The sequence below is a fragment of the Diplotaxodon limnothrissa genome, linkage group LG4 (genome assembly GCF_057381915.1).
Source record: "Diplotaxodon limnothrissa isolate DT_005_m linkage group LG4, D_limnothrissa_male_GT1.1, whole genome shotgun sequence".
Classification (NCBI taxonomy): Eukaryota; Metazoa; Chordata; class Actinopteri; order Cichliformes; family Cichlidae; genus Diplotaxodon; species Diplotaxodon limnothrissa.
The window spans coordinates 7,751,379-7,777,942 of record NC_140599.1 but is presented as its reverse complement, the minus strand read 5'-3'; the positions used below and the strand labels follow the sequence as shown (position 1 = coordinate 7,777,942).

The following is a 26,564-nucleotide window of genomic DNA, read 5'->3' as shown; positions in this document are numbered from 1 at the left end:
TTGTTGCTCAATAACATCTAGCAACTGAAATTGTAGTTACTCTAAAAGCACGATTCTCAACACTGTTGAATTATTTTAGTCCAGCAAAGTGTGAAATGGCAGGAAAACAAATTTTATAGCGCAAAAACTGACAACTCGCTAGCTTTCAGTTAGTTTGCGAAAGCTTTTCTATAATAAAGTTGTCTTTTCCCCTACAAACAGGATCTAGCTCTTTACTAGGGGGAACTCCCCAATGTGTATTTCTTTATGCTTAAATATACATAATAAGAGAAACTTTTTCATTTTGTAATTTATTTGAATGTGATATCAGCTACTGAAGTCTCGAGTTTCACAAATTATGATAAAAGAAAGACAAACAGAAAAGCATTACACTGCGTGTTTATTGGAATTTACAATGTGTTTTAGAGACTTTTTGCTCTGTGTCATTTTGACTTGTTATTAAGGCACTCTCAGCCAAAAATGTTGGAAAACCACTGTTTAGTTTAAGACATTCACATTCCTTAAACGTCTTTGTAAAGACTGTTAATGTTTTTGATTAACCTTCATGTCATTTAAAATTCAAACTCATTAAATATTGTACTGTTACAGCTGTTATGGTCCTTTTACCTGATATCTGAAAGGAAGAGCTTTTTCCCCCCATTTTTTGATAATCCTGTGACACTGTAATGTAGCTGTGACTACCGTCTCTACACAAAATTTCTCTCAGACCAACTTAAACTCCATTAAACCATCAGGAAAAATGAAGAGCTTCCACTCTTGGGCTACACCTGGCCTGTCGTTATAGTCTTCAGTAAAAGAAGGGTCTGTGATTCCTCTCCCAGAAAGGTAAATGTGCCACACTTCCTGTACAGCAGCTGCTGTAGCTTCATAGCCGCTGTCCTGGTCCAGAGTACAGCGTACCTGGAAATAGCGGTCAAGTACATCAAGGATAGGATCTGTTCCAGATGGATCCCCACCAGCGTTCACCTCCGACAAGAAAGAGGCAATAATGCGGCAGGGGGCTGAACTTGAACCCCGCTGTTCCAGGACTTGCGTGAGAAAGGCAGCAGTGTCACACAGCAGCGCAGCAATGTGCGCAGCGCAAGACCTCTCCCCAGGGTGAAATCCACTTTGGCTGCTGCCCCCAGGACCAGACAGGAAGCTCTCGAGTCTGTCGACTATGATGAGTGAAGGAGGTGTAGGGGACGTGTTGGTAGGCTCATGAAGGCTAGCCACCTGCTGGAGGAGTTCCTCCACTGTCCTGGGATAGGAAAACTTGATTTTCTTTGACAAAAAATATATAAATAAATAGATTATTAATAACAACAACAATAATAATAATGATAAATACATAAACACACAAAAAATGAAAAGCTAAATAAATCATGGTAGATTATTGATTTAACCACCTAATTTTATCACACCTAAAATACTTTTTAAATCTGGGGCTACAATTACATTTTTGTTTTAATTGCTGGGTAACTTTTCAGGCAATAATTGTTTTGACATTTTAATAATTGATCAGCAAATTATTATGGCATTGTTGCCTGTTTTGTATTATAATCATAACCTGCTCCATTTCATCTACAAAGGCTTAAAACACAATTATAATACTAGTGTTTTTTGCTTTATCCAGCTCCACGTGACACGTGGTAATAAATGCTCAATTGTTCAATTACTTGTGATTACATGTGAGTTTCTAATTTTCTAACTGCAATCAAAGATATTGATATAACAGATATTAACAAGTCAGTGACCAGTTAAAATTATGCACCATATCCATGGTTGTAAAAGTGTATTAAATTATTATGTGCTTTGATTGAGCCGTACAGTAATTGTAACCATGGCAGTGGCTGGTGTCTTTCTGCTGTGTTGCAACCCTAAACCACTTTCAACCTAAACTAGACCTCAGTTATTTCTTATAATATTTATTTGTTTCCCTGACCCAAAAAAGGTTAACAGATAACAATAAAACGGGAGTTAAAAAAAGAGGGGTATCACGTCTGCTCAAATGTCATTTTAAACACTTACAAATGTCTGTAACGTTTATATATTCATATCATAAAACGTAAATAGCATTCACGGATTGGATGATCTGCAACTAAATGACTAAATAATTAAATAAAATGCAAGCACCTATGTTGGAAGATGAAAAAACTTCCATGACAACAACCCTCAAAACACTAACACACAAGGCACCTGGGCTACTAAAATGTTGTTTATCACGAGTAGTGAAAAAAACAAGCTTTTGCGAATTTGGGCACAGTTTAAACATAAAACGACCCCTACCTTTAGACTTTCTGGGCTCAGGTTGGGAACACATCTCTGCAGAGACGGTGGAAGGCTCTGGATCTGAGTCTGGGTAAAGAACATCACTTTTATGCCCATCTCCGCGGCAGCTGTGACGGAAGCCAAAAGCAGCACGGAGCGGCTGAGGCTGTGGTCTCCGACCACCAGGGTGCTGCAGGTCGTTGGTGACGGAGTAATAACTTTGACGTCCTTCTTTAAATCGGATTGTGACATAAACGTCCGAAAAACGAGCGACAAAATATCAGCCATGTGTCACAATCCCACAATCAACGCTTTACTAACCAAAAACGATGCTCTGGCTCAAGCTTCCCGCGTTTGTTTACATGGTGCACGATGGTGTTCGTGCTACTGTAGTCCGGATGCAACGCATTGTGTCCATTGTAACGTTCCGCTCGGTCCACACGGTTCATATTTCTATTAGCATTTCACCGATGTCTTCGCCTAGCTTAAAAGGAAAAACTAGATATTGCCAACGCAAAGTTTATGAATCTATAGCGCGAGGAAGACGAGCTCAAAATGCATTGATATCAGTGTTTCCTGCGAGTCCTTACACAACTTCCGGCATGTCGGATAATCAAAGCATCAGCTGTTATGGCCAAGATGGCGCATCAGCTGGCAGAAGTGGAGGCTCCCCTGGACACAAACCAAGCCGGGGAGCAAGGAAAGGGTGTTTTGAGGCGCTGTAGGGGGCGACCCAGGCTCACAGACTCCGACCGAGCGCAGAGGCGGCTGGAATCCAGAAAGAAGTACGATGTCAGGAGGGTGTACCTCGGAGAGTCGCACAAGCTGTGGAGTGATCTCCGCAGGCGGACCGGTCTGAGCGACGCCGGGCTGGCAGAATATCTCATCCTACTCAACTCCACCTATGGAGAAAAATACCAGCAGAAATACTGCGGGTAGGAATGTGCTGCAGACACGTTATCTAATCAGAGTGGTATATTGACTAGCTGTTTTCTTCTGTCAGACATTGCTCTTCACATTTGTGCTAGTTTTAATCTTAAAGGGCACTTACTGTTATAACTGGACTCCACGAGGGTATATTTTCATAATTCACTGTTCAAAAATAATCTTTGTTTATGTCCTAGTTCACTGTTCATTCTCACTCCCCCTCCCCTTAAGCCAACTCTTTCCTGATTTGCTGCATATAGCAAACGGAAGGTTTGAAATAAATGTTGCAATTTGTAACATCATATTTAATACGAGTACCCACCATTGTAACAGTATGATAAAAAGCAAGCAAAAGCACAATAGTTCAACTTTAGATAAGTACTGTTTGTTTGTTGTGACTAATCTGTTTTTTCCAAATGATGTGTTTCTGTGTTGCAGGAAGAAGATTGCCCCAGAAGTCTCGGCAAAACAGAAAAGAGGTGTGTGGAGCCATTATTACATGGAAATATTTCCAAATTAAGCACGTAGGGTTTGAGGTTGGGAATGAAGTCTGTTTAAAGCGGCTCAGTTATTTGGTGTATCAAACTGGAGCTTGCCTAAATGTTTTCTAGACAAAAGTGCTTGCATCAAGTTAAATACACAGACAATAAAGATCCAAAATTTCACAAAGATCCAGAAGAACAGTTTTGAGGTTATAACTTAAAATGAGTATTGTATTACACATTTGTCATTATTTTTTAAGCAGTGTGTGAGTATTTATTTACTTATTCAACATAAAACTTGAGTACAGTGCCACATCCCAACACAAATCCCTATCCTAAAGCGGATATGCATGAAATGTTTCTCATAATGTTTAAGTGTGAATGCAAATGTTACTGCATTTTCTAATGTTTTATAACTAAAAATCAAGTTTTCAACATTATCAACATGTTATGAAAAATGAAAAAATAAAAATAGTATTAATTACATAATTGTATGTGAAATGTAATCAAAGCAGTCAAACAACTAGAACTTCTTTAAATTTCGGCTGGTCTCCTTTTCAAGGGGATTGATCTCTTTGTGCACCTCTTTTAGTGCTGCTACTATTCTTAGATCACACCGTAGGTGTCTTGTTCTGCACGCTTGCACCCTCCATCTTCAAATTATCCATCTACTTCAAACCTGTGGCATAGAGCAAACAGTCATATCTGTGTCAGACTGATCAGACGTTCACCAGTCATTAGAGCCAAGTCTGCAACTCAGAAGACACTTTCAAACATTGGAAGATGTCTTCCATGTCAAAGCCTGAGAAGCATGCTCATTTCTGTGGTGCTGCATGGAGAAATCCTTCAATAATCAGAAATCAGGATATTTCCTGATCTGTGGCACTTTGGCACTTGTTGTGCCATCATGCTGCTTAGGGCAATATTGTTCTTCACTACCTGCAGTACTTGCCTCATTTGCATCCCTGCTTCACCAAAGTGAACTTGTACTTGAAGCATTGCTTCAGTGGAGGAGATCTAGTGCAAGAGTTATGTTAGACCAGGACTTCCATGGAGTGATCTAAAATAGGCAGCATTTCTGCAAAAAGAAAGGTCACCTTGAAGCCAACTGTGACCAAATTTAAATCTTTTTGCTTTATGGATGTTTACACTGACTCAACATTTATTCTTCTTTGCTAAGGAATCAACTTTCATGTACGCTATTACTGCACGTGTTGAGTCTTAGTTGATATGTGGTTAATCTCATTCTATAAACTGTTTATCCAACACAAATTAATCTGCCATTCATCATCCATCTCATATGCCCCCCACCCCGCACCCTGGCATATACGCTCAGGCAGGAAGCAATGTGTGTCCAGCCTCCAGAGCCTGGTGTGTTGGTACCAGCAGCACTCGCACTCTTGCCCACACGAGCCCCAGCTTAGAGCTCTAGAGACCCAGTCCAACTTCTCCACCACTGCAGTCTGGCAATGTGAAGGCAACCACTCGTTTGTGCAATACCTTTTCTCACCTCTGGGGGAGGCAAGTGACTCTGAGCATGAGGAGGGAGTGAACAGGGACAGCGATGGAGAGTGTGCAGTCAAAACAGACGTGTCTGTAGCAAAAAACATAGTAAGCCGGAAGAGAAGGAAGGAGGCTCACAGACAGTTGAAAGGTGTGTAGAATCGTACTGTAAGTGTTTGTTTTGTTGTGTAGACTTCAGTAAATCCTACATTTCTTAATGACCAACTTGCCCTTTTATTAATCATTTTCTTTTTGTAGACGTGGGAGAAAATGTGGATGTTTCTGAGGAACATCAGGAAGCTGTAAGCCAGGTAGAAGAGGTTGTAGTTCCAACCCCTGAAGCCAGCGTACTGGCCTCTTCCAAGGATGCTCCGCTGACAGGGCAGCCTATCTGGGAAGTGGAGATGGTGCGACAGCAAGGCTCCCTCACAGCGGCTTTTCACTCCGTCCCCACAGAGGAAGAGGAGGAGACTGAAGATCTGAGGCAAGGTAAGGATGGAGGGGAAGAAGAACGCCTCACAGAAGAGGAAGTCAGGACTGTTAGGCACGATTACGAGTGCGTTATGACGGCATCCTTAGCTGATGAACTTGACAAGTCTGATGAGGACTTGGTGCTGTCGCAGAGCCTGAGTGGCTCAGTGCGCCTGAGTGCTCAGACAGAACTGTCAGTCCCACCGACCATGCAGGTCCAAGAGCAGAGCGAACTGTTTGAGCCTCAGACTCTGCAAACGGTGGTGACCGGCTGTGAGATTCCTGACCAGAGGACGGCTTTGGAGGGCTCACAGGTAGGTAAACGAGTATCTCACAGAAATAAGACTGCAGGAGGAGTGTGTTACTCTTTTTCATAAACTACATTTCCCATCGTTCCTAGTTAATTATCATCACTGGCCCCAGCTACGAAGCCCTGGCATCCGAGGGAATCCAACTCAACATGGGAGGCGGAAATGTGGAGGAAGTCACCTGCACCGTCATTGGGGGCGTCACCTACAACCAGGTGTGCACGGCTGACTCGAAAATCAGAACAGCAGAGGATGAGGACTCCATGACAGGTGCGCTACTTTGGAACTCGAAATTTCTGGACTTTGAGATGAAATGTTCCTATATCTGTCAGTCTTTTGATGATCATTTGATACTCAAAGTGTTCAGTCTTATTGTAATAAATAAAGCATAATTAAAATTATCTGATGTTTTATGTTTGAAATGTAACATTTGTTGCTAAAAAATGAGCATAAAAGCTCTGAAGAAGTTTTGAAGTTGTAAGTTGTTGTAAGTTCCTAATAAAAACACAGCAATTAAATATTAAAATATTCAACTGTGCGCATCTTGAAAACTGTAAGCATTTTGTGAAAGTTTAGGTTCTATTAGGAATCACATCCATTCTGGGAATGATTTCCACTTTTAAAAGATGCTTACAGTAATCGGCTTCACTAAGTCTGCTGGCTGACTCTGTGAGAGACTGTCACATGTCCATAACTGACATCACTGGACATGCAATAAAGTGCCTCTTTTTGTTTTGGGTTTATTTAGTGTCAGCAAACTCCAGAGAAGTATATTTATATAGATTTGAATCATACCTGTTTCATGTAAACATCCCGTCCATTGATTTCCATGTGAATAAAACACAGAACTTGAATGTTATGATATGTTCGTGCTACTGAGATGTGTCAATTCAAGTTATATAAGCATATATTTGATTATGTTTATATAAATTTATATAAATTCATGCCAGTGTATATATGTCTAAATCACATGCATTTTAGCGCCACTGCTCGCAGTGGGCATGAACTTTGTAAAACAGGAAGTTCTAGATTACCTGTGTGAATCCCTTTTGCTCTCCTGCAACATGCAGCACCAGTCTGATAGTTTCTGACTAAATCCAGCCAACACCTAATACCAAGAAAGAGTAGCTGAGTGTAATGTGCACTGATTTGCATTTTGTTTTCTTTACACTTTGGATATTGACTTAAATGATTTGAATTGTCTTCCCAGCACTCAGATTTGACTAATGGGAGTCTTTATGTTTTCTCTAAAAGAATTTACTTGTCGTTTCCCTGCAGGTATGACTGACAAACAACTGCTGCAGCCCAGTGTTGACACTTTGGAGCTGGGCAGTGACAGACAGCTGCAGAGGAGTCTGAGCAGGTTTGAGACTCACGTACTCAACATCATCTTAAAAGCAAATAGAGAATGCCATTGTCATCAGGTCACTGTTTTAAGTTGGTCTCCTTAGTGTGCCGCTCAGTCCACTGTGCCCCTTTTTGCAATGTCAGGTCAAAGAGAAGCAGACGAGGCCCGGTGATCGAGGCTGATGGGATGCTCAAGATGTTCCACTGTCCGTACGAGGGTTGCAGTCAAGTCTATGTAGCAATTAGCAGCTTTCAGGTAAAGTTAATTAGTCGTGCTCTGCATTTGAGCTTTTTCTGTTTCTACACGCGAGCTCTAAATGTCTGCTCTCTGTAGAATCACGTGAACCTAGTTCACAGGAAAGGAAGGACAAAGGTTTGCCCCCACCCTGGCTGTGGAAAGAAATTCTACCTGTCGAACCATCTGCATCGCCACATGATCATCCATTCTGGTGAGTTCGCAAAAGACACCCCTGTGTATTGCCTGCGTGTTATCCGCATATACTTCCAAATGTAAACATGAATCTTCCTACAGGCGTTAGAGATTTTATCTGTGAGACTTGTGGAAAGTCATTTAAACGCAAAAATCACCTGGAGGTTCACAGGCGGACGCACACAGGAGAAACACCACTCCAGTAAGTTACTAATGCTTCAAACAGATCCTATTGTTACTCTTTTTAGTAATTAAACACTGAGAAGTTCAGATCACTGTTGCTTTATATTGGAATTAAAATGTGGAGCAATTGTTGAGTCACTAGTCTCTCTGGGAGCTAAATTTATTACATGGCCCCAAATATTAACATTCTCACATACATCTTGTCACCCACGTCATCGTCATCATCTGTCAGATGTGAAATCTGTGGCTACCAGTGTCGCCAGCGCGCATCCCTGAACTGGCACATGAAGAAACACACTCCAGAGGCCCACTACAACTTCACCTGTGAGTTCTGTGACAAGAGGTTCGAGAAGCTGGACAGTGTCAAATTCCACAAGTTAAAGAGTCACCCAGACAAGCAGGCAACCTGAGGTGCATAAGCATTACTGGCTGGACACCTCCGAGACCAAAGGAAGTCTTCCAGTGAAGAGAGAGACTTTGCCGCGTCTGTATTGCCTTGCACGTCCAGGGCGATGAACATCAGCCGTGTTCTTACAGGCTGAGGATGAAGGCAGGAGTGATTTGGACTAACAGCTGTGCAGGACGCATGCTGTGTCAGAGGCTAATTTCCTCATTTGGTAAAGAGTGATTCCTAAATATTTCAAGCAACTGTTCACATACCAGACTTGGCAAAATCAGTCAGAATTAATTTGATATGTTTTCTGTTTTTGTTTTGTTTTTCAGGACAATTTCCAATATTAAAAAAGAAGAAGTGATTAAACATAGCTGTAAACATTAGCAAGGCTCGTTAACTAGCTTGCTAGTAACTGTTGCTTTCTGAGCTGGTTGTGCTTTGTTACATGTTCATTTTTATTTGGGGTTACAGATTAAGTAAAAGAACCGGTCACATTCATGACCAGCCCACACACCGTGTAGTATTTCCCCACTCTGTGGGAACCAATTCAGAATGCTTCTAGATCTGAGATTTGGCTAATTATTTTCAGCAACCATATTTGTTCCCTCTGGCGTGAGCAGACAGTTGTGTAATAGTAAATGTTTTTGTAGGCTCTGGAAAGTGTCCTGCAGTTACATAAAGGGCATATTGAAAACATACAAAAAAAATGTATTTTTTCATGTGTAACCATGAAGATCTCTGTTTCCTTAAACAATTCAGTTCAGTTTCATTTATACAATGCTAAATCCCAAAAGCTGTCACCTTAAGGTGCTTTAAATAGTAAAGTCAATATAAAGTCCAGCAATCCGACGACCCCATATAAGCAAGCACTTTGCAAAAGTGGGAAGGAAAAACTCTGTTTTAACAGGACGAAACCTCCAGCAGAACCAGGCTCAGGGAGGGGCAGCCAGCTTTAACTGGTTGTGGGTGAGTGGGAAACAGGACAAAAGACACTAATGGCATAGAGCTAAAAGGTCAAAGTAGTGCATCACGGGAAGCCTCCTGGAGCTTAGGTTTATCACAGCTTAACTAAGGGATGGTTCATTGTGACGAGCCCTAGTTTATAAGCTTTATGAAAAAGGAAAATTTGGGTTGCTCTGGACAAAAATACTTCATTGGTTTCTCGGCTTTGCTCGTTAAAAAGCAAGATCCTCAGCTGATTTTAATATAGCTAAACTCAAATTTGCAGTCCTTTTCCGAAGCACCATTGCTACGTTTGAATCGATCCCTGGAAGTCTCATTCTGACCACTTACATCTGTGCTCCTGGTAAAATCGACTTTCGTGTCAAAATGACTAAGAAAGTACTTTCAGTTCCTTTGGTATTTTCCAAGTTGATGAATCTGCAGGTTTTAATGTAGCACAGATATTATGTGAGCTTGGTGCAACTCTAGCATATATCTTGCCTTGGGAGCAGTACCAGGACTACAGTAGCTTTGGACCACCTGAGGCTGGGTTTGTGTCTCCTCCTGGAGTTGATTTAGTGATCTTTTGCACATAAGATGAATGTGCTAGCCACAACACCATGGACTCACTAGACTGACCTATGAGTCATAACTGTTAAGGAGACCTGTATCTCTGTCTGTGACCTGGAAAACAAACGACCATTTTCAGTTTTCTTTGTCATTTACAAGTTAGAGTTTAAAGTCCTGAGCCATCTGATTAGTTGGAAATGGCCTCCTCAAACACAGCAACTATTGTTTGCTCTCTGTCAGTGCAGTAAAATTCAAATTTTTATCCATCCTGACAAAGTTAATTCACAACCCTTCTACTTGCTTCATTTGGCTTCCTGCTTATGCGCCAAAACTAAATTCAAATTGGAAGAGAGTGGTTTTGGCACGTTTGCAGAGAGGAGCGATTTGCTTTTTATGGGCAGAATCACAGAACTGATCGATCCAGGTAACATACCTGGTCTGTAGGTTGTGTCTGTCTACACTGCATGTACAAATTCAAATGTAGGCTTTTCTGTTTTAGTCACTCAAGGCGACTGTTAGCTGCGTTGCTCGGGAGAGCAGTATTTATTTGACAGAGTCCAATGGGAAAGCTTGTGAGATTGATGTGACAGTTTCTCAGGAAAATTCACCTTTGTCTTCTTGTCCTGTGATATTTTTTTGTGTTTTTATTTTATTTTTTTAAGAAAATGCACTTTTTCTTCTCTTCTGTCACTTTGGCTAACTGGTGAATCAGTAAAAAATATGTCACCATGACTCATGTTTGTGCCATTTCTTTCTTTTTTCTTAATGACACCTATTTGACACATGATTAATATGCAGGCTGTTTGTGCCTGTTACATAATGCAACCCAGGGTGTGTGTATGTGTGTGTTTTTGAGTGGGTGTGTATAAGGAATAAGCAACATCATGAAAACCATGCAGATGACACCTAGTTATGAAATCTTTTCACAGGATCTGGACCCTGTGAGTCAGAAGAATATTGAACATTAGAAAATGGTTTCAGTAAAACGTTTAGCTTGGGGCACATTAGAATCCTCCTGGTCACATTAAAATATTGAGATGAGATGCTTAGGAAAGAAATTACAGGTTTTCCAAGTGAAATATGAGGTCATCCAATAGGCTACCAAGATTTATTTAGTCTTCACATCTGCTGCGCCTTAACTCAACATTTTTCTAGTGTTTTTGATCTGTTCTTCTTTCTTTAACAATTTTGAGTGAGTGGTTTTTGACCCTCTTTGATCTTTTTTTTATTAGCTTGTGTGATTTTCAAGTAAAACAAAAGTCACAGTGTAAGCAACATGAGGCCAAAGTCTCAGGAGCAGTCACCTTGCTGAGTACTAACTTTCCATTTATTTAAAGTAAACCTATTATGCTTTCATATACAGAAACCAGTTTGAGGTGATTTAAACTTTGTTACGTTGTGTGTTAGCAGCCATCAGAAGTTTGGGTGCGCTGTGGCCATAAATGGGTGGACACGGTCAGCAACAATACTCAGGTTAGGCTGTGAAGTTTAAACAGTTCTCAATTAGTGTTAATTTGCCAAGAAGCTATCCTTATGGCACCACCAGCGTGAACTGCTGATGCAGCAGAAATCAAAACTCATGAGACCAAAACCTTTGGAAAGGAAGTACAGGACATGGCAAACAGCAACAACTGGAAAGGGAAATAAAAATACCCCCCACTCACAGATGAACAGTTTCCATCCACTCTATAAGCACAAACACATAAACAGACACCTTAGTAGGACTACCAAATGTAGTGATGAAGATTTTGTAATGAAGGACGGAATATATTTGATGTGTGTATGCGTACAAACAAAGCTCTATTTAAATGTCAAGAAGCAGTCCTATTGTTCTGAGAAATATCACAGAGAATAGCCGCTCTGCTGATGCTTGTGCAAACTGGCACTCCCTCAGTACGTCATCATGGTAAACAACTTCTTTCACATTATAATAGAAAAGCACTGTCCCATATTTTCCCTGCCTCTTTCATAGGTGGCCTGCCCTGCTCGGATGGAATAATCGGGTGCCCCAATTGAGCACGAGACACAGATCGTTTTGTTTTTCTTTTGTTTGTTGGTCCAATTGGGAAAAAGCTCATATCACTTTGGTATAAAAATCACTGTTAATTATTAGTGAGCTGACAGTTAATTGAATTTCTGCAAATGGTCATTTCAGTTTTAACAAACAAGTTTGGGTCTTAGGAGGTTAAAGCAAGTTAAACTCTTTGTTGATTCTAAAGTTTGTATATGATTCAAGACATAATAAATTATCTTGACCTTACCAGGTCTTAAAATTAGGTAAATACAACGTCAGATGAACAACAGCATGTGTGTTATTCTATTTAACAAAACCTAATCCAGCGGCAGAGTGGGGAACGTATACTTCATGATTCAATAGCTTGTAGAATAACCTTCAGCAGCAATAACTGAGCAGTTTGTAATGAGGTGTTTGAGCTGATATGCTGTGTTTGGTTTTCTCCAAATATGGCGCTGTGCATTATAGCCAGTCATCCCCACTTTAGTCTCGTCAGTCCAAAGGATTTGTTCAGATGCAGCTTTGCAAACCTAAACGGTGTTTGTTCGTTTTATAAACAAGTCACACCTTTTCACTCTGTTCCTAATTATACTGTCATCAGCTTTAACATTTAACATGCTAACTAAGGCCTGTAGAGTCTGAGAGATAACCTTTGTTTTTGTTTTTTGTTTTTTTTGTTTTGTTTTGTTTTGTTTTGTTTTGTTTTGGGGGTCTTTTTTTGGGGGGGGGTCTTTTTTTGACAGTTTTTCTGAGCATTGCACAGTCTGATGTTTGGAAGATATTGATACGATACTGTGCAAACAACTGCCAGAACTCCTGCTTTTATAGAGGTGCTCACACTCGCTGATGATCAGTTAAGCAACTGCATTTGATTATCAGCACCTGGTCGGTACTTACCTTTTAATTCCTATGGAAGCTGTAAGGGTGTGCTTTGTTTTTCCACACACTGCTACCGCATTTTAGCTCACTTTTGTTAAATAACTAACGACACAGCACTGTAATGTGTTGCTGTATTTACTTTTATGCGAATCATTTTGTATTTTGTACATATTCATGTTGTTTTCTTTGTTCTTTTTAAGTGTACTTTAAGAAGTTTGTGATGCAGTAAATATCAGATACGGGTAACATGACAAATGTTCAGTTTATAAAGGAGTAGGTAATGGATGATACTAGGTTCTAATTTATAAATAATCGGGTATGAATAACTTGAGTTTACTATATAATATTATACTGCAGTATATTTCTAACTAACTAGGCAGTTCATTCTGTTTCTCTTATTTCTGTTCTTTAACACATTTTTTCTAATGACAACCTGAAAGAAAGGAAGACTTGAAATTAGAGGTCAAGTGTGTGGCATGATCTTTGGATGCCAACTACATAGTGGGATATTTAGACATGTCATTTAGTAGTATCATTTCCAAAGTCTTGCCAATACAAACAACAGCAGCAGAATTCAAAGCAAAGTTTTAAATATAAAAAAGACATTCTCTCAACATTTGACCTTATTTGACCTTGTAGAAGAGGTCAAAGGTCAAAGGAATATTATATTTATAATCCCTATATATCACTCTCTATTTGTCTATATATTGTCAATACAAGCAATGGCAGTGCTAAACATAGTTTTAGAAAGCTTTATGTAGTATTGTTGTCACTAACCGTCAGATTAATCTACCGGCCTTTGAGAAAAGGTCAAAGGCCAGATGTGACATGATTTTTTTTCAATCTAAATTCTAAATAAATTATTTTTCTTTTTTTTTGTTCATGTTTTTGTCTGACAGCAGAACATAAAAACATTGACTACAGGAATAGTTATCCCCATACAGTCACGTCTCTGTCCTGTTTGTTGAATAGTACTTAAAAAACCATAACGCACAAAAGTGAAAACAAAATCACAAACAAACAAACATTTAAAAAAGTAAAAACAGAGTGTTTATAAACTTAGCTTGAGCTTGACCTCTGGGTATACTAAACGTTTACATCCAATACAAAATACATATCACAATATCTGTCTAAACAGACCTATCCTCTATGTAGTGCAAGAAGGGACCCCAGACCTGATCAAAGATATCTTCTCTCCTCTAAGTTACCTGTTCATATATAGCCATTTTTTTCAGTCCATTCCTTAAAGCAGCAAGAGTTAGATGACGTCCAGTGTCCCATTATTATCCTGCACCTTGTTATGGCGGCCAGACGCACCCACAGCTTCTGTCTTCCAGATAGATTCATGCTATCTGGTAACAGACTCAGGACACACAAAGCGGGAGACTTCGAGAGATCAAATTGAAAAGGACCTTTCAAAAGGTTAATGATCCCATCGCACATGTGGACATTTTTTTCACATGCATACAGCATATGAACTAAAGTCCCAGCTTCTTTCTGACACTTCCAGCAGGTGTCTTTGTCAACTAAATTCAGTCTGAATAGTTTGCTAGGGGTCCAATAGCTTCTGTGGAGTAATTTGTACTGGATACGCTGTGATTGCGTGTGGCATGAGCAACCATACCAACATATAACCAGCTTCTTCCAACTGTCCTCTGAAATCTGGATTCCCAAATCTCTCTCCCAGCCCAGCTTCAGCCCCTCTAGACAGGCGATTGTGCCTCTCTGAAGATCCCACAGAATTTAGACGGTTTGGTTACCAAATAAATCCCCCAACTTAATTCCTGCACTAGACTACGTGAACGGTTTCTTACCAATTAATAATTTCTTATTATACCAAATAGAGGCTCTAGAGGTAAGATAAGGATTGGTATTAATGAACTGGTGAGCTCTAAACCAAGTCTCTTGTTTAAAAGCCAGTACTGGTCTTCCCCTGTGAGAGAAAAAGGCCTCTAAAGATGTTTGAGTCACTAGGCTTTCCTCAGTCACTACCCAGCATGAGTTATTTATCTTAGCTAATTGGGAGAGAGAAAACGCATAACCAGTCCATCTTGGATAGTGCTAATCCACCACTATCTTTGACAGCATGTACTTTGGACCAAAGAAAGACTGTGTTTTTGCCTGCGCACACATACCCCCCCACAACTGTATTATAAAGCTTGAAGAGGTTGTGTGGAAACATTATAGGTAACTTAAACAGATTATACTGGAGCTTTGGGGAAACAATCATCTTTACTCCATCTTTTCCTCCAAGCGGGAGATTCTGTTCAGTTTCATTAAGAGACTCAATTCCACCTTTCACTGCGTTCATGTCATGAGCTGTCAGTTCCAGAATAGATCTTATGCAAGTCAACTCAGCAGCCACATTATCTTTGGATGAACTCCTAACGTCAGCTCCATCTAGTGACTCAGCTATTCTGGATAACGAAGTAGCCTGAGAATTGTTGGCTTTCCCTTTGCGAGGTACTCGGCCGGGTATGTGTGAAATAATGACTTTTCTAACTCATTCCACTGCAATTGCAGGACCTAGACCAAAAAAAAAAAAATCAATGGACTTTAACTTATTTTTTTCCGAGAGTTTGGGAGGAATACGAGCTTTGCTCCGACTTAAGCTGCCATCCTGGGCCGGCGTACCACGTGACCCTCATCTAAAGTCTTTCTATATGTTGACAGTACACACAACACTTTTCAGAATAATATTTTCTAAATGATAAGGCCTTTTTTTTACTCATGAATCATTAAGTTAACCTTAAAGACTTTGGTGAATGTAAAGCAAATTTTGCAGCTGGCAGAATGACACACACACACACGCTACATGACCTCCTCTGCGGAGGTAATAAACAGCAAGTGAATTCAGACACAGACCACGGTCTCTGGGTTCACAGCATGTGATATATCCCACCTGCCTCTTTATTCCAAATTAGAACATTATCATAGCCATCTAAGTAATGGATGAGCGCCGGTACTTGCAGAGAACTGTGTGAAACTTTAAAGCTAAAGATATTCTTTACACAACTAAATTATGATCTTTCAGAGAAATATGACTTAAACCAGAGTAGTGCATATCCCTTAATCCCAATGACACATTCCTGTGTGGAATAAAACTTCATCAGTGGTCTTCCAACCTACATTGAGATCTGACAGGAAAATAAAAAATATTATTGTCTGAAGATCAATAGCAACTTTCACCAGTTCTGATTCTGTGATATGATGTGCTGTATGCCCCGACTGCAAGGAGGTACAGGTAATTTGCAAAAGCTTTTTCAAGGATTTCAGGGTTAGGCTGGATCGTTGGATCGATGACGTATCGTTGAGTAAAATTGCTGGATCGAGAATACACATATGACACCCTATTTGATAAGCTGAGTTCAGTGATTGGAAATGAGCCAGAGAAACCTTTGGAAAGGATGATTTTAGATTTGCATCTTTCCATTTGATTTCATATTTTCTTTAAAGCACATGCGTGTAAAGTGTACCATGGGGCCTTGCTTCCTTTGGTCCATGACCTTTTCAGGGGTGAGCTTATTTGCTTGTGTGTTTTTTTTTGTTTGTAATGTATTACTTACATCATGTTGAAGTTAAACTCTCAGACCTATGTATATAGATACATCTGAAACCATATTAGACATTTTCTTTTGTGTAGAGAAAAAAAAACATTTACAGTTTTCAGTAACTTTAAGATCAGCCTGTGGTTATTGCAAATTATTACAACTGGTCACATAATTAGGCCATATTTACATGCTGTGCTCAAATTAACACCTTGAAACAGAGCAAATGTTGAATGGTGCTTTGACCATGCACAGGTGATCTTTATCCCTCCCTCATTTCCCTCCTCCCTCCCTCCCTCCCTTGGGAGCTACAAAGCTAGATCCATGGTGATGTGCTATTACTCAGCTGCTTCGGTCACACCCACCTTGTGCCCTCCCCTCCCTTCACTCTGCTTATAATCAGCCAACAGCCCAAAAATAAGAGCAGAATCCTGAAAAAGTCTCTTGCAAGTTGTTTACACATAACACAGTGCCACAGCCACAGAAGCGAGACGTACGTTTCACAGTGTGGGTCATTTTTGTGAGGACAGCAAAACAACAAACCCCTGTGCTCCTGTTACCTCACGGTGCGCTCCCACAGCAGCTGCCTGAATCACAGCAGTGAAGGCAGGAGCCGGAGAACGTCCTCGGATAACACTTGAGAAAAGGTAGGCCGCTTCACTTGGATTCGTTGCTGTTTAACTGTTCTATGAGGCTGCTTCTTGTGAGCGTGCAAGTCTGGCTATTTTGTATGAGAGCTGTACCCGCACAGGGAGAGATCCACCCAACAATGATCCTTTGTCTCCTGAGACCTGCCTGCAATTATTCTGTTCAATGGGATCCTTTGAGATTTCTCCATCTGTGTTTTCTTTGATGGTGGTTGTCGAATTGGAGACAGTTTAGAGATTCCATTTAAAAACACAAACACAACACGTCATGTTTAACGCATAAAGTGTAAAATATCTCACCTCCAGACAAGACTGCTTCTTCCAGTCAGTACGCCGTTGGGTCCTTTTACAGTAATCACGGAGGCATTTTGAGATTATTCTGTGACTTGGGCTCATTAATACATCACCAGGCCCACTCCTCAGTGTCAGAGTGAATCAGTGACCTTAAGGAAGCAGGAAGAGCTTGAAGGAGTGAACAAGCTAAAGTTTGGGGGAGTCAAGGCAACAAGTCATTATGCTTGGAGCAGTATCCTGGCATCTGAATGTATGATTAACTTGATGACAACCAGCTTTACTCAAACAGAGCAGCAGAGCTAAATTATTAGAGAAACTACTTCCTGATTTTGGTTAATGTGATATGTTTGGATGAATGGATGTTTGGTGTAAGCTGATAGGGAAGAACTATAAAGGCTGCTGTGGTTTAAATTTTCCGAGAAAGGTAATGCAGAAGACAGCCTGCTGCTGTACACAGGCGGATTCTGCTCAGTCATAGCTGTTAACAACTTGTCTTGTTTCCTCCCACCACACAAAGAGTGCTGTTCCCATTCTGGGAGATCTACACACACACACACACACACACACACACACACACACACACACACACACACACACACACACACACACACACATTTGTAAGTGACAATCTTTAAGTGACTCAAAACAGAGGGTGGTAGGAGAAGACTTAGTGACAGCATGCTGTCATCTGTGTGCCTGAGTTTGATGGATGATGCATTGGAGTAAAGAGCCTTGTACAGAGTTAGCGAAAGGGTTGTCACACTACACCTCAGTTTAGCCTAAACTCAAACATCAACTCACCCCCACAGCATGTTCAGGGAATGGTGCGCTGGCTGGCCACAGAGTTCGCTCCCTATGCAAATACATACACTGGTGTCTTTACTAGGATCTATACCCTCTTTATTCTTAACATTTAAAAATATTATGAAAGGACATAGCAAGTGCACTGGTGAGATGAAAAAAAAAAAGTCCACAAATAAGGAATATTTGCTTATCAATAGTATTCATCTTCCGAATTTGGTTCCTCCCCTCCTTTGCATGCCGCTGGGCTTTTTTGTTTTGTTTTGTGCGGTGACAAACTTTCCAGTATAGAGTGAGATTTACTTCCTCTATTGTCACCTCTCTTCTCCGATTACTGCTAAACCAAAAGCGCTCACAGTTACATGTGCACCGTGAGTGACCTTATAGTATAAATGACAGGCTCAAGAGTTTAAGATAAGTTATTAAGCTCACAAAGACTAAAAGGTGACAAGAGTTTGAAGCTACCCCACCCTGTGGCCTCCCTGCTCACAGAGCAGCTCTACTAATTCATTGGCTAATTTGCTTCTTCAAGGAAGAAGTGAAACCTGAGACAACAGGTGAGCAGGATGATTAATGCTCTTTATAGAAAAACACATTCATGCAGGTAAAAGCAAAGTGTTGCTAAATAAGTGCTCTTAGTGAGATAAAACCAGACTAAAGTTTAAAAATGTGTCTCTATCATTCTTCCTCTGACTGTAGGTAGAAATATCAGCAGCAAAAATGGGATGCTTTCAGTTCCTCAAATTCATGATGTTTGCGTTCAACGGCATCATCTTTGTAAGTAAAGACTCTCATTGTTTTATAATTTTATTTAAGTTTGAAGGATGCTGACAGTTACTTACAATTTTCTTTAAGTGTGACTCAGCAGTACTGTGTAGTCTGAATGTTGTACAAAAGCATACAAATACAAATCACTGGTTATTTTTACACCACCAACAAGAGTTGTAAACTGTAAATTGCACATTACAAATATTTTCAGAACATTGAGTATTGGACTTATCTATTTTAAAGTTATTAGAGTAAAAATGCATTTTCTACAAGACAGTCTCAAGGCAAAACCCTCCCTGCCTAAGTCTTAACAGACAAAAGCATGGTAGCAGTCACCGTGACAAAAAAGACTGTCTCTTATGCATAAAATCTGTGAAGTGCTCTTTTAACTTCTCCACCCTCCACATGTTTCTTCTTCAGCTGGCAGGTGCTGCCATCCTGGGTGTTGGGATCTGGGTGAAGGTGGATAGCGGTTCCGTCCTTACCTTTCTTGGGAAAATTGACAACATGCCAGCAGAGCTAAGCCAGGTGCTCAATGTGGGCTACCTGTTGATTGCAATTGGGATCTTGCTAGTCGTCATCGGCTTTCTAGGCTGCTGTGGAGCCATGAGGGAGAGCAAGTGTATGCTACTGCTGGTAGGTTGTTGCCTGCTATTTTATAGAGGCTTAAAGAAATACTTTGACATTTTGGCACACTTTCTTGATTGTAGAGCCCTTGAAGGTCAATAGGGCAGTAATTTTTATTTTATGGGAACAAGTCACCCTCAGTACACAAGTCCATTCATCTAGTACAAACATAATAATTCATTGTGTAAAATGCATACAGCCAACAAATAAGGGAGAGGACTCACCAGCCTGGTTTCAGTTTTGAGTTTGAGTTTGAGTGACAATACAGAGGTTACGATATAAAGGTTAAGGAACTATGTTGTCAGTTATTGCTAACAAGCTTAATTAGCAAGACATATCTATAAACTCTAACTGAGAATTTTTGGTACAGCAGTTGTGACCTTTAGCAAATGTATGGTCTATAAAATTACCTGAATTGTACATAATTACCAGTTAACAATATAAGCCTTGGGCTTCAGTTCAAATCCCTATCCTTATGAAGACACATGTAGGATCTTTCTTTTAGTATTATAAACACAAAGCCGACAACACAAAGATGAAGACCAGCCCAAAGAGACTTCAAAGCGAACACCACAGTGATCCTACTTTAGAAACATAAACAGGTAGAAACAGGCTGGAGCCTCACTGCTCATCTGTTTATTACCTGCTGAAGTTCACGGTATGGCTGCTGGGCTAGGGTCAGCAAGTGCTACACTTTAACATCACTCAAGGTTCTTGGCTAGCTTTGCATTAATGTGTTGTCCATGCAGATGCTTGCAAAGACCTGAAGCGTAATGTGGTTGTTTCTGTCCTAGATGCAGTTTGCACTTTACCATTGCACCCTTGTCCTTTTGTGCAATAGGAATAAAAGTAATGTCTATATCAACAATGCAGACCATCATTTTCTTCCTCTCGTACACAAACTGAGATCAGCTTTTCTCCACGCTTCTCCAAGGACCAACAACTCAAGCTAGGGTTGCCCACAGGCTGGATGGTTGTGACACTGTTCTCTAGAGACAGTAAACAACTACAACATGTAAACAACAGTTTGCAAAACTTTATTCTAGTCTGTGCACAGAGGCACTACAGAGCAATAGTTTACCCTGAAAAAGAGAAACAGACAAACACAGATGTGTGCTACCTGCTACTTAGACCACATGTTACCCCCAGCTATAGCAAGTAATAAGTGCAATCACTGCAGTAATAGTGGAGTTTCTTTTTCTTTAAGGTAGAATATGTGGAGCCATCTATCCGACACCAGCTTGACCTGGAGTACAATCCATTGCCTTTAATCTTTGTACTGAAAACACTGCTGCAGCAGGTTAACGAATACAGCTTGATCCGTGATCTCTGTATGGATAATTTACCAAGAAAATTACACAACAGTGGCAGGACAGATTACTGGTTTGTCTGCTTACGCCCACTTCTGCTATCTTGAACTGTGAAGTTGGTGTTGGTGTGGCTGCTCTGACCATCAGAGTGGGAAGTCTGACTTCCTGATCATTTCAAAAGAAAACTCATGATTCCTGACTTTCCACCTCAAATGGATCAAAGCATAAGTAACAAGATGAATAGCTGTATTGTTTAATCACCAAAATGAAGAACAAACGTTTTTGGAAGTCTGTTACAGGAAGCACGCAAAATTATTAGGAACGTAATTAGTTTTCGCACTTCAGCTTTGGCTTCGTGTTCCACCTTCTGAGATTGCTGCTTGGTTAGAAGAGGGCTACTAAGCTCCCCACCAACACTTTTGGTATAGCCAGTTGCTGGCTATATCTCCATGTTTGTTTGTAATTCTTTACGCAAGAAAATTAATTTATGGATACTTTGTGAAAATAAAAGGTCAAAAAATTTCTTTTAAAATGCTCTCTCAAACAAGTTTTTTTCTATTCTTTTTTATTTAAGCTACACTTTAAACAAACCCATTCCAGTAATGGATATTCTTATCTCCTCAACAGTTTTTTATCATAGTCTTGTTGATCTTCATAGCAGAGGTGGCAGGAGCAGTGGTTATTTTGGTATTCAGACCGCTGGTAAGTCTCCAAAGAACTTACAGAGATAATCTTAGTAGCTGCATTATCATGACTATTTGAATGCAAAATTTGCTTCATGTGTGTATGTTAGGCTGAGGAGCTGTTTAACAAGATTGGTCAGGAAGCAGTGAAGAGCATCAAGCAGGGCTATGGGAACAATACTGACATTACAGGACTGTGGAATTCGACAATGAGCACGGTACAAAAATCTGCTAAACAATAAAGTCAGTGGCTTCTGTTTTCAGCAACACTTTTGGTAACGTGCCCACTTTTTCTGTCTACACTAGTTTAAATGTTGTGGATTCTACAACTCATCAGAATTCAAGGAGTCTCCTTACTATAAAAACCACAACAATACATTTCCACCACAGTGCTGTTTGAACCCTGGAAGCACATGTACTGATGGGGTAAGGACAATTCAAAGTAGTAGAAAAAAAATAATTCAAAATGTCTTTATAATTACGATATCTTTAATCTAAACCTACTACATATTTTCTTTAGACAATCACTGGTTGCTTCCCAAAGATCCGGAAGCTGATTGACGATAACACCGCTGCTATAGTGGGAGTGGCGCTCGGGATTGCAGCTCTGGAGGTATGACACCACTGTTACATTAGGTTGAACTATATGGTAAATGGATGTTTCATTTTTCTCCTTTTGGCACCTTTTCTTACCTTATTTTTGAAATTTTATTCCCTTCAGTTATGTGCCATGGCTGTCTCAATGATCCTTTACTGCAGGATAAAATCTGAAAGTGTATAACTACAAAGGACAAAGGCCTGAGAGAAATCCTTTAAATCACTGGAATCTTTCTATTTTTTTTATCACTTCCTGTAATGAAAGTCTTGTGCAATCAGATTTAATAATTTAATGTAACAAATCTATTTTTGCTACATTTAAATCTAGCTAATAGATGCGATTAACAAATGTATTTTATCCATGTAAACATCTATGTATGTATGCTATCTACTTAATCAGCTAAGCACACTGTACACACACTGTACACACACACACACACACACACACACACACACACACACACACACACTGTGTATTTGACCAATGATTATTTAATGTAGTCCGTTAATGAGGAATTCAGTGATAAATGTATTCATTGTGATAATGAAACAAAACCTGTTGTCAATGTTGGGCACTGAAAGGGGGATTTTTTTCTTTGTTTGCTTGTGTTCATTTTGCACAATTCAGCTTGTAAATTAGCACCAAAGTTGATACATGATATGTTTATATGGTCTAAAAGTGACTGATTCTTAAATAAAGTCCACATTTCTGGGAGTTTTTGAACTGGCTGCAAGCATTTGTGCCATTTTACAGAAGCTATGAGGTAAGAAGGGACTAATTTATTATTTATTACACTTTATTACACAAGAAAACACATTGGACATATAGAGGTTACCTTTTACTTTTAACTAGAGAGTTTAACTTATCTGAAACCATTAAGACAGGAAACATGAGCCTAAATGTGAAATTCTACATGTTTTTGTATAACTTGGAGCAAATGGCAGCTTTAATTTAAAATAAGAAGGCTTCTATGTTTGACTCAGGCAGCATGAATTACCTACATAGAAACTGTTAGCAGAGCTGAAGTTTCTCATCCTAGTTTAGTCGTGTATAAATTTGGACTCTGGCTTCATTGGACACTTAGAGTCTGGATAGAAACTTCCTGGTGCTGAGTGAACAGTTGATCTTTGGAATTTGCTGGTTAATAAAAGTACAGGACAAGGGTTAAATGACTTGTCTAAGACAATTTGCCTGCAAAGATTTCCACCATGTAGTAAATACACTTAACAGCCATTACATTAGTTACACCCGTGGCCCTCCTTTCCCTTTCAGAACTGCCTTTGTAGCACAGATTCAACAAGCTGCTGGAAACATTCCTCAGATCATTTGCTCCATATTGATATGGAGGCATCACACAGTTGCTGCAGATTTGATATGAATCCATGATGTGAATCTCCTGTTAAATCACATCCCAAAATAGATTGAAATCTGGTGACCGTGGAAGCCATTTATGTTCAAGAAAGCAGTTTGAAATGATTTGAGCTTTGTGATGTGTTGCATTATCCTGCTGGAAGCAGCAGAAGATGAATACACTGTAATCATAAAGAGATGGACATGGTCAGCAATAATAGTTGGGAAGGCTGTGATGTTTAAACAATGCTCAGCTGGTATTAATGATCCCAAAGTGTGCCAAGAAAATATTACCCATCAGCCTGAGCTGATCAGGAGGGGTCCATGCTTTTATGTTGTTTTCCCCAAAATCTGACCCAATACCACAAATGGAGACTCATCAGATCAGGCGATATTTTTCCAGTCCCGTATTGTCCAATTTTGGTGAGCCTGCACAAATGATAGCCTCAGGTTCCTGTTCTTAGCTGACATGAGGGGCACCTAGCGAGCTCTACTGCTTCAAGGTTTGCTTTGTTGTGTGTTCAGAGGTGCTCTTCTGCATACTTTGGTTGTAACAAGCAGTTATTTGAGTTGCTGTTGCCTTTCTGACCATTCTCTCTTTTTTTTGATACTTTTTATTTATTTATTTAGGAACATTTTTATGCAGAAAACCCCCCCAAAAAAACAAAATATTATGAGATCATGGGAAGACAATATATGCCCGTGTATACAGCTGCACATCCACACATACATATCAATACTTTGGTATTGCAAGTTCTATGCATTAAAGAGCGCTGCCACAATTTGTAAAGCCCAGCCATTTTCTCCAACGTCTCCTTCCCAAGTCTCCCTGAAGTCGCAGGGTGAAAGTCATACATTCCATCAATTTGATGTCTTCCACTGTAGAGCTAAAAAGTATTATAGTGGGAGGGTCTTTACAAAGCCGGCGTTTTGTTATAGCCTTTTTGCAGATGCCAAGAGAATTCTCAGGAGATAAACATCATCTGTAACTAAATCTTCTGCAAAATATCCCAGATACAATGATGCGAATGTACAAGTCACATTGAATCCAAGTACCTTTGTGATTATTTTTACAACTTCCATCCAGAAGGGTCGTATGGATGGGCAGGACCAGAATATGTGTCTGTGGTCTGCCATGACTTCCCCACAGTTTCTCCAACAAAGCGCAGGTGTAGCACTGAATTTAGACTTTTGTTTAGGTGTTATGAAAAAGCGTATAATGTTCTTCCAACAAAAGTCCCGCCACATGTTGGAGTTAGTTGTGGTAAACTGTGTTTCCAAAATCCGTGTTCACCCATCTTCTGTAATCTCGATGTCCATTTCTTTTTCCCATTTCTGTTTTATGTAAATTGTTGAGTCCCTTTTGAGCTTAGTCATACATTTGTACAGTTTACTTATCAGGGCTTTGTTACTCCCAGAGTCATAAGCGTCAATGAAGATGTTAACAATCGAGAAGTCTCCAGGGACACAGCTGTTTATTCTTTTGCCAATATAGTCACGGAATTGCAAGTATCGGAAAAAGTCTTGTTTCTCGAGGTCGTAAGTCTTGCATAGGTATCAAAGGCCATAATTTTAGATTTTATGATAACTGAACACACAGCAGTAATTCAATGCCATACCCATTGTCTAAATCTACTGTCGTGGGAGGCAGGTAAAAAATCAGGGTCGTACACTGGCCACCTCAGAAGTTTTATCTCTTCCTGAAGTTGTGCCTGCTTGACCACTCCCCTCCATATCTTTAATGTAAAATTGACCCATTGGCTGGTTGTCAAGATATTGTCCAACTCAGAAGCTGCGTGACCAAGTCTAGACTGGATCGGTGTGTCCGAGAGAGACATCTCAATCGCCTTCCACCTTGCACAAAAGGATGGGTTACACCAACACACCAAAGACCTCAGCTGAGCAGACAAGTAGCAATCCCTTAATGAAGGTAGAGCCAAGCCCCCTTTCTCCTTCGGCAACTGCAAAGTAGAAAACTTTACCCTTAGTCTTTTGTTAAGCCAAATGAATCTCGAAATCTGTTTATTCCATTCCCTGAACTGCTTCTCTGGAATTGGAATAGGTAAAGCAAGGAAGAGATAGAGTAATTTAGGAAGAATGCTCATTTTAATTATCTGTATCCTGTTGCCAAAGTCGAGAGGGAGCAGGCTCCAAATGTTGAGGTCACTGTATATTTCTCTATTAGGACGACTGTAATTAATATCATACAGTTGTGTTAGGTCTTTAGGCAGGAACACTCCTAAATATTTGATAGTGGTTGCCTTCCATTTAAACTTGAATTCTGACAATAGTGTCTGATCTGGAGAGAAATTAAATGTCAGAACTTGTGTTTTTTTGACATTAAGAACATACCCTGAATATAAGCCATATGTTTCTAACATCTTCATTAATACTGGTACACCTGAGCTGGGGTCTGTGATTGTTACCAAGACATCGTCTGCGTATAGACATACCTTGTACTTGTCCCCTCCTATTACAATCCCTTTCAACGATGTTTCCTGACGTATAGCCTGGGCTAGGGGTTCGATAAACAAATTGAAGAGATAGGGACTTGCTGGGCACCCCTGCCTGCATCCGCGTTCTAAAAGTATGGTATTGGAGAGACTACCGTTAATTTTTATTCTGGCAGTAGGGAGAGAATAAAGAGCTTGGAAACATTTTATAATTTCACTACAGAAACCAAATCTTTTCATCACTAGAAAGAGAAAGTCCCAATTCACTGAATCATAAGCTTTTTCAGCATCTAAGCTAAGAATAATTGAGCTATTTTTCCTATTATTAATGTGTTCGATGATATGTAAAGCTCTCCTAATATTATCATGGGTTTGTCTATTTTTCAAGAAACCCGTTTGGTCTTCATCAATTAATGAAGGCATTACAGCATCCATTCTTTTTACCAGAATAGTTGTGTATAGTTTGTAATCTGAGTTCAGAACACTTATTGGCCTATGAGATTTGGAATTTATTCTATCCTGTCTCCCCTTTCACAAAACAGATATGAAGGCCTCCTTCCAGGAGGGAGGTACCAGTCTTCCTTTCAAGATATAATTAAAACTGGTTTCCAACAAGGGTAGAAGGAACTCATGGTTTTGTACCATTCGGCAGGGAACCCGTCGGTACCTGGTGACTAATTGGAATTAAGGCTAGAAATAGCTTTAATTATTTCCTCCTGAGATATTAAAGACGTTAACCTATTATTTGCTTCCCGACCAATTGTAGGCAGGTCTAAAGAGTTCAA

The 26,564-nt window shown here is 39.9% G+C and overlaps 3 protein-coding genes across 3 annotated transcripts; 2 read left to right on the top strand and 1 right to left on the bottom strand.

Moving 5' to 3' along the window:
- Positions 1–631: 631 nt before the first annotated feature.
- On the bottom strand, positions 632–2,589 carry swsap1 (SWIM-type zinc finger 7 associated protein 1). Its single transcript, XM_085352053.1, has 2 exons — positions 2,269–2,589; positions 632–1,263 (listed from the first exon to the last, which is right to left on the bottom strand). Exons 1-2 carry the CDS (start codon positions 2,536–2,538, stop codon positions 703–705), a joined length of 831 nt encoding a protein of 276 aa, XP_085208179.1. The 5' UTR covers positions 2,539–2,589; the 3' UTR covers positions 632–702.
- A 291-nt stretch (positions 2,590–2,880) lies between these two features.
- Positions 2,881–9,008, top strand: znf653 (zinc finger protein 653). Its single transcript, XM_085352052.1, has 10 exons — positions 2,881–3,185; positions 3,616–3,656; positions 4,996–5,313; positions 5,421–5,947; positions 6,034–6,211; positions 7,220–7,304; positions 7,433–7,544; positions 7,623–7,737; positions 7,821–7,920; positions 8,134–9,008. The coding sequence occupies exons 1-10, from the start codon at positions 2,881–2,883 to the stop codon at positions 8,309–8,311; spliced, it is 1,959 nt and encodes a 652-aa protein (XP_085208178.1). The 3' UTR covers positions 8,312–9,008.
- A 9,702-nt stretch (positions 9,009–18,710) lies between these two features.
- Positions 18,711–22,159, top strand: tspan34b (tetraspanin 34b). The gene is made up of 7 exons (XM_085352051.1): positions 18,711–18,767; positions 19,179–19,394; positions 21,323–21,397; positions 21,489–21,596; positions 21,685–21,804; positions 21,899–21,991; positions 22,100–22,159. The coding sequence occupies exons 1-7, from the start codon at positions 18,711–18,713 to the stop codon at positions 22,157–22,159; spliced, it is 729 nt and encodes a 242-aa protein (XP_085208177.1).
- The last annotated feature ends 4,405 nt before the right edge of the window (positions 22,160–26,564 follow it).

Bases quoted from the DNA above. Each gene is read 5' to 3' on its own strand.
- znf653 (XM_085352052.1), top strand. From the start codon at position 2,881: ATGGCCAAGATGGCGCATCAGCTGGCAGAAGTGGAGGCTCCCCTGGAC. The intron at 5,314-5,420 runs GTGTGTAGAATC...TTCTTTTTGTAG, and splicing joins GGCTCACAGACAGTTGAAAG to ACGTGGGAGAAAATGTGGAT. The intron at 7,921-8,133 runs GTAAGTTACTAA...ATCATCTGTCAG, and splicing joins ACAGGAGAAACACCACTCCA to ATGTGAAATCTGTGGCTACC.
- swsap1 (XM_085352053.1), bottom strand. From the start codon at position 2,538: ATGGCTGATATTTTGTCGCTCGTTTTTCGGACGTTTATGTCACAATCC. The intron at 1,264-2,268 runs GTAGGGGTCGTT...TTTTTGTCAAAG, and splicing joins TGAGCCCAGAAAGTCTAAAG to AAAATCAAGTTTTCCTATCC.
- tspan34b (XM_085352051.1), top strand. From the start codon at position 18,711: ATGGGATGCTTTCAGTTCCTCAAATTCATGATGTTTGCGTTCAACGGC. The intron at 19,395-21,322 runs GTAGGTTGTTGC...TCTCCTCAACAG, and splicing joins GCAAGTGTATGCTACTGCTG to TTTTTTATCATAGTCTTGTT. The intron at 21,992-22,099 runs GTATGACACCAC...TATTCCCTTCAG, and splicing joins TCGGGATTGCAGCTCTGGAG to TTATGTGCCATGGCTGTCTC.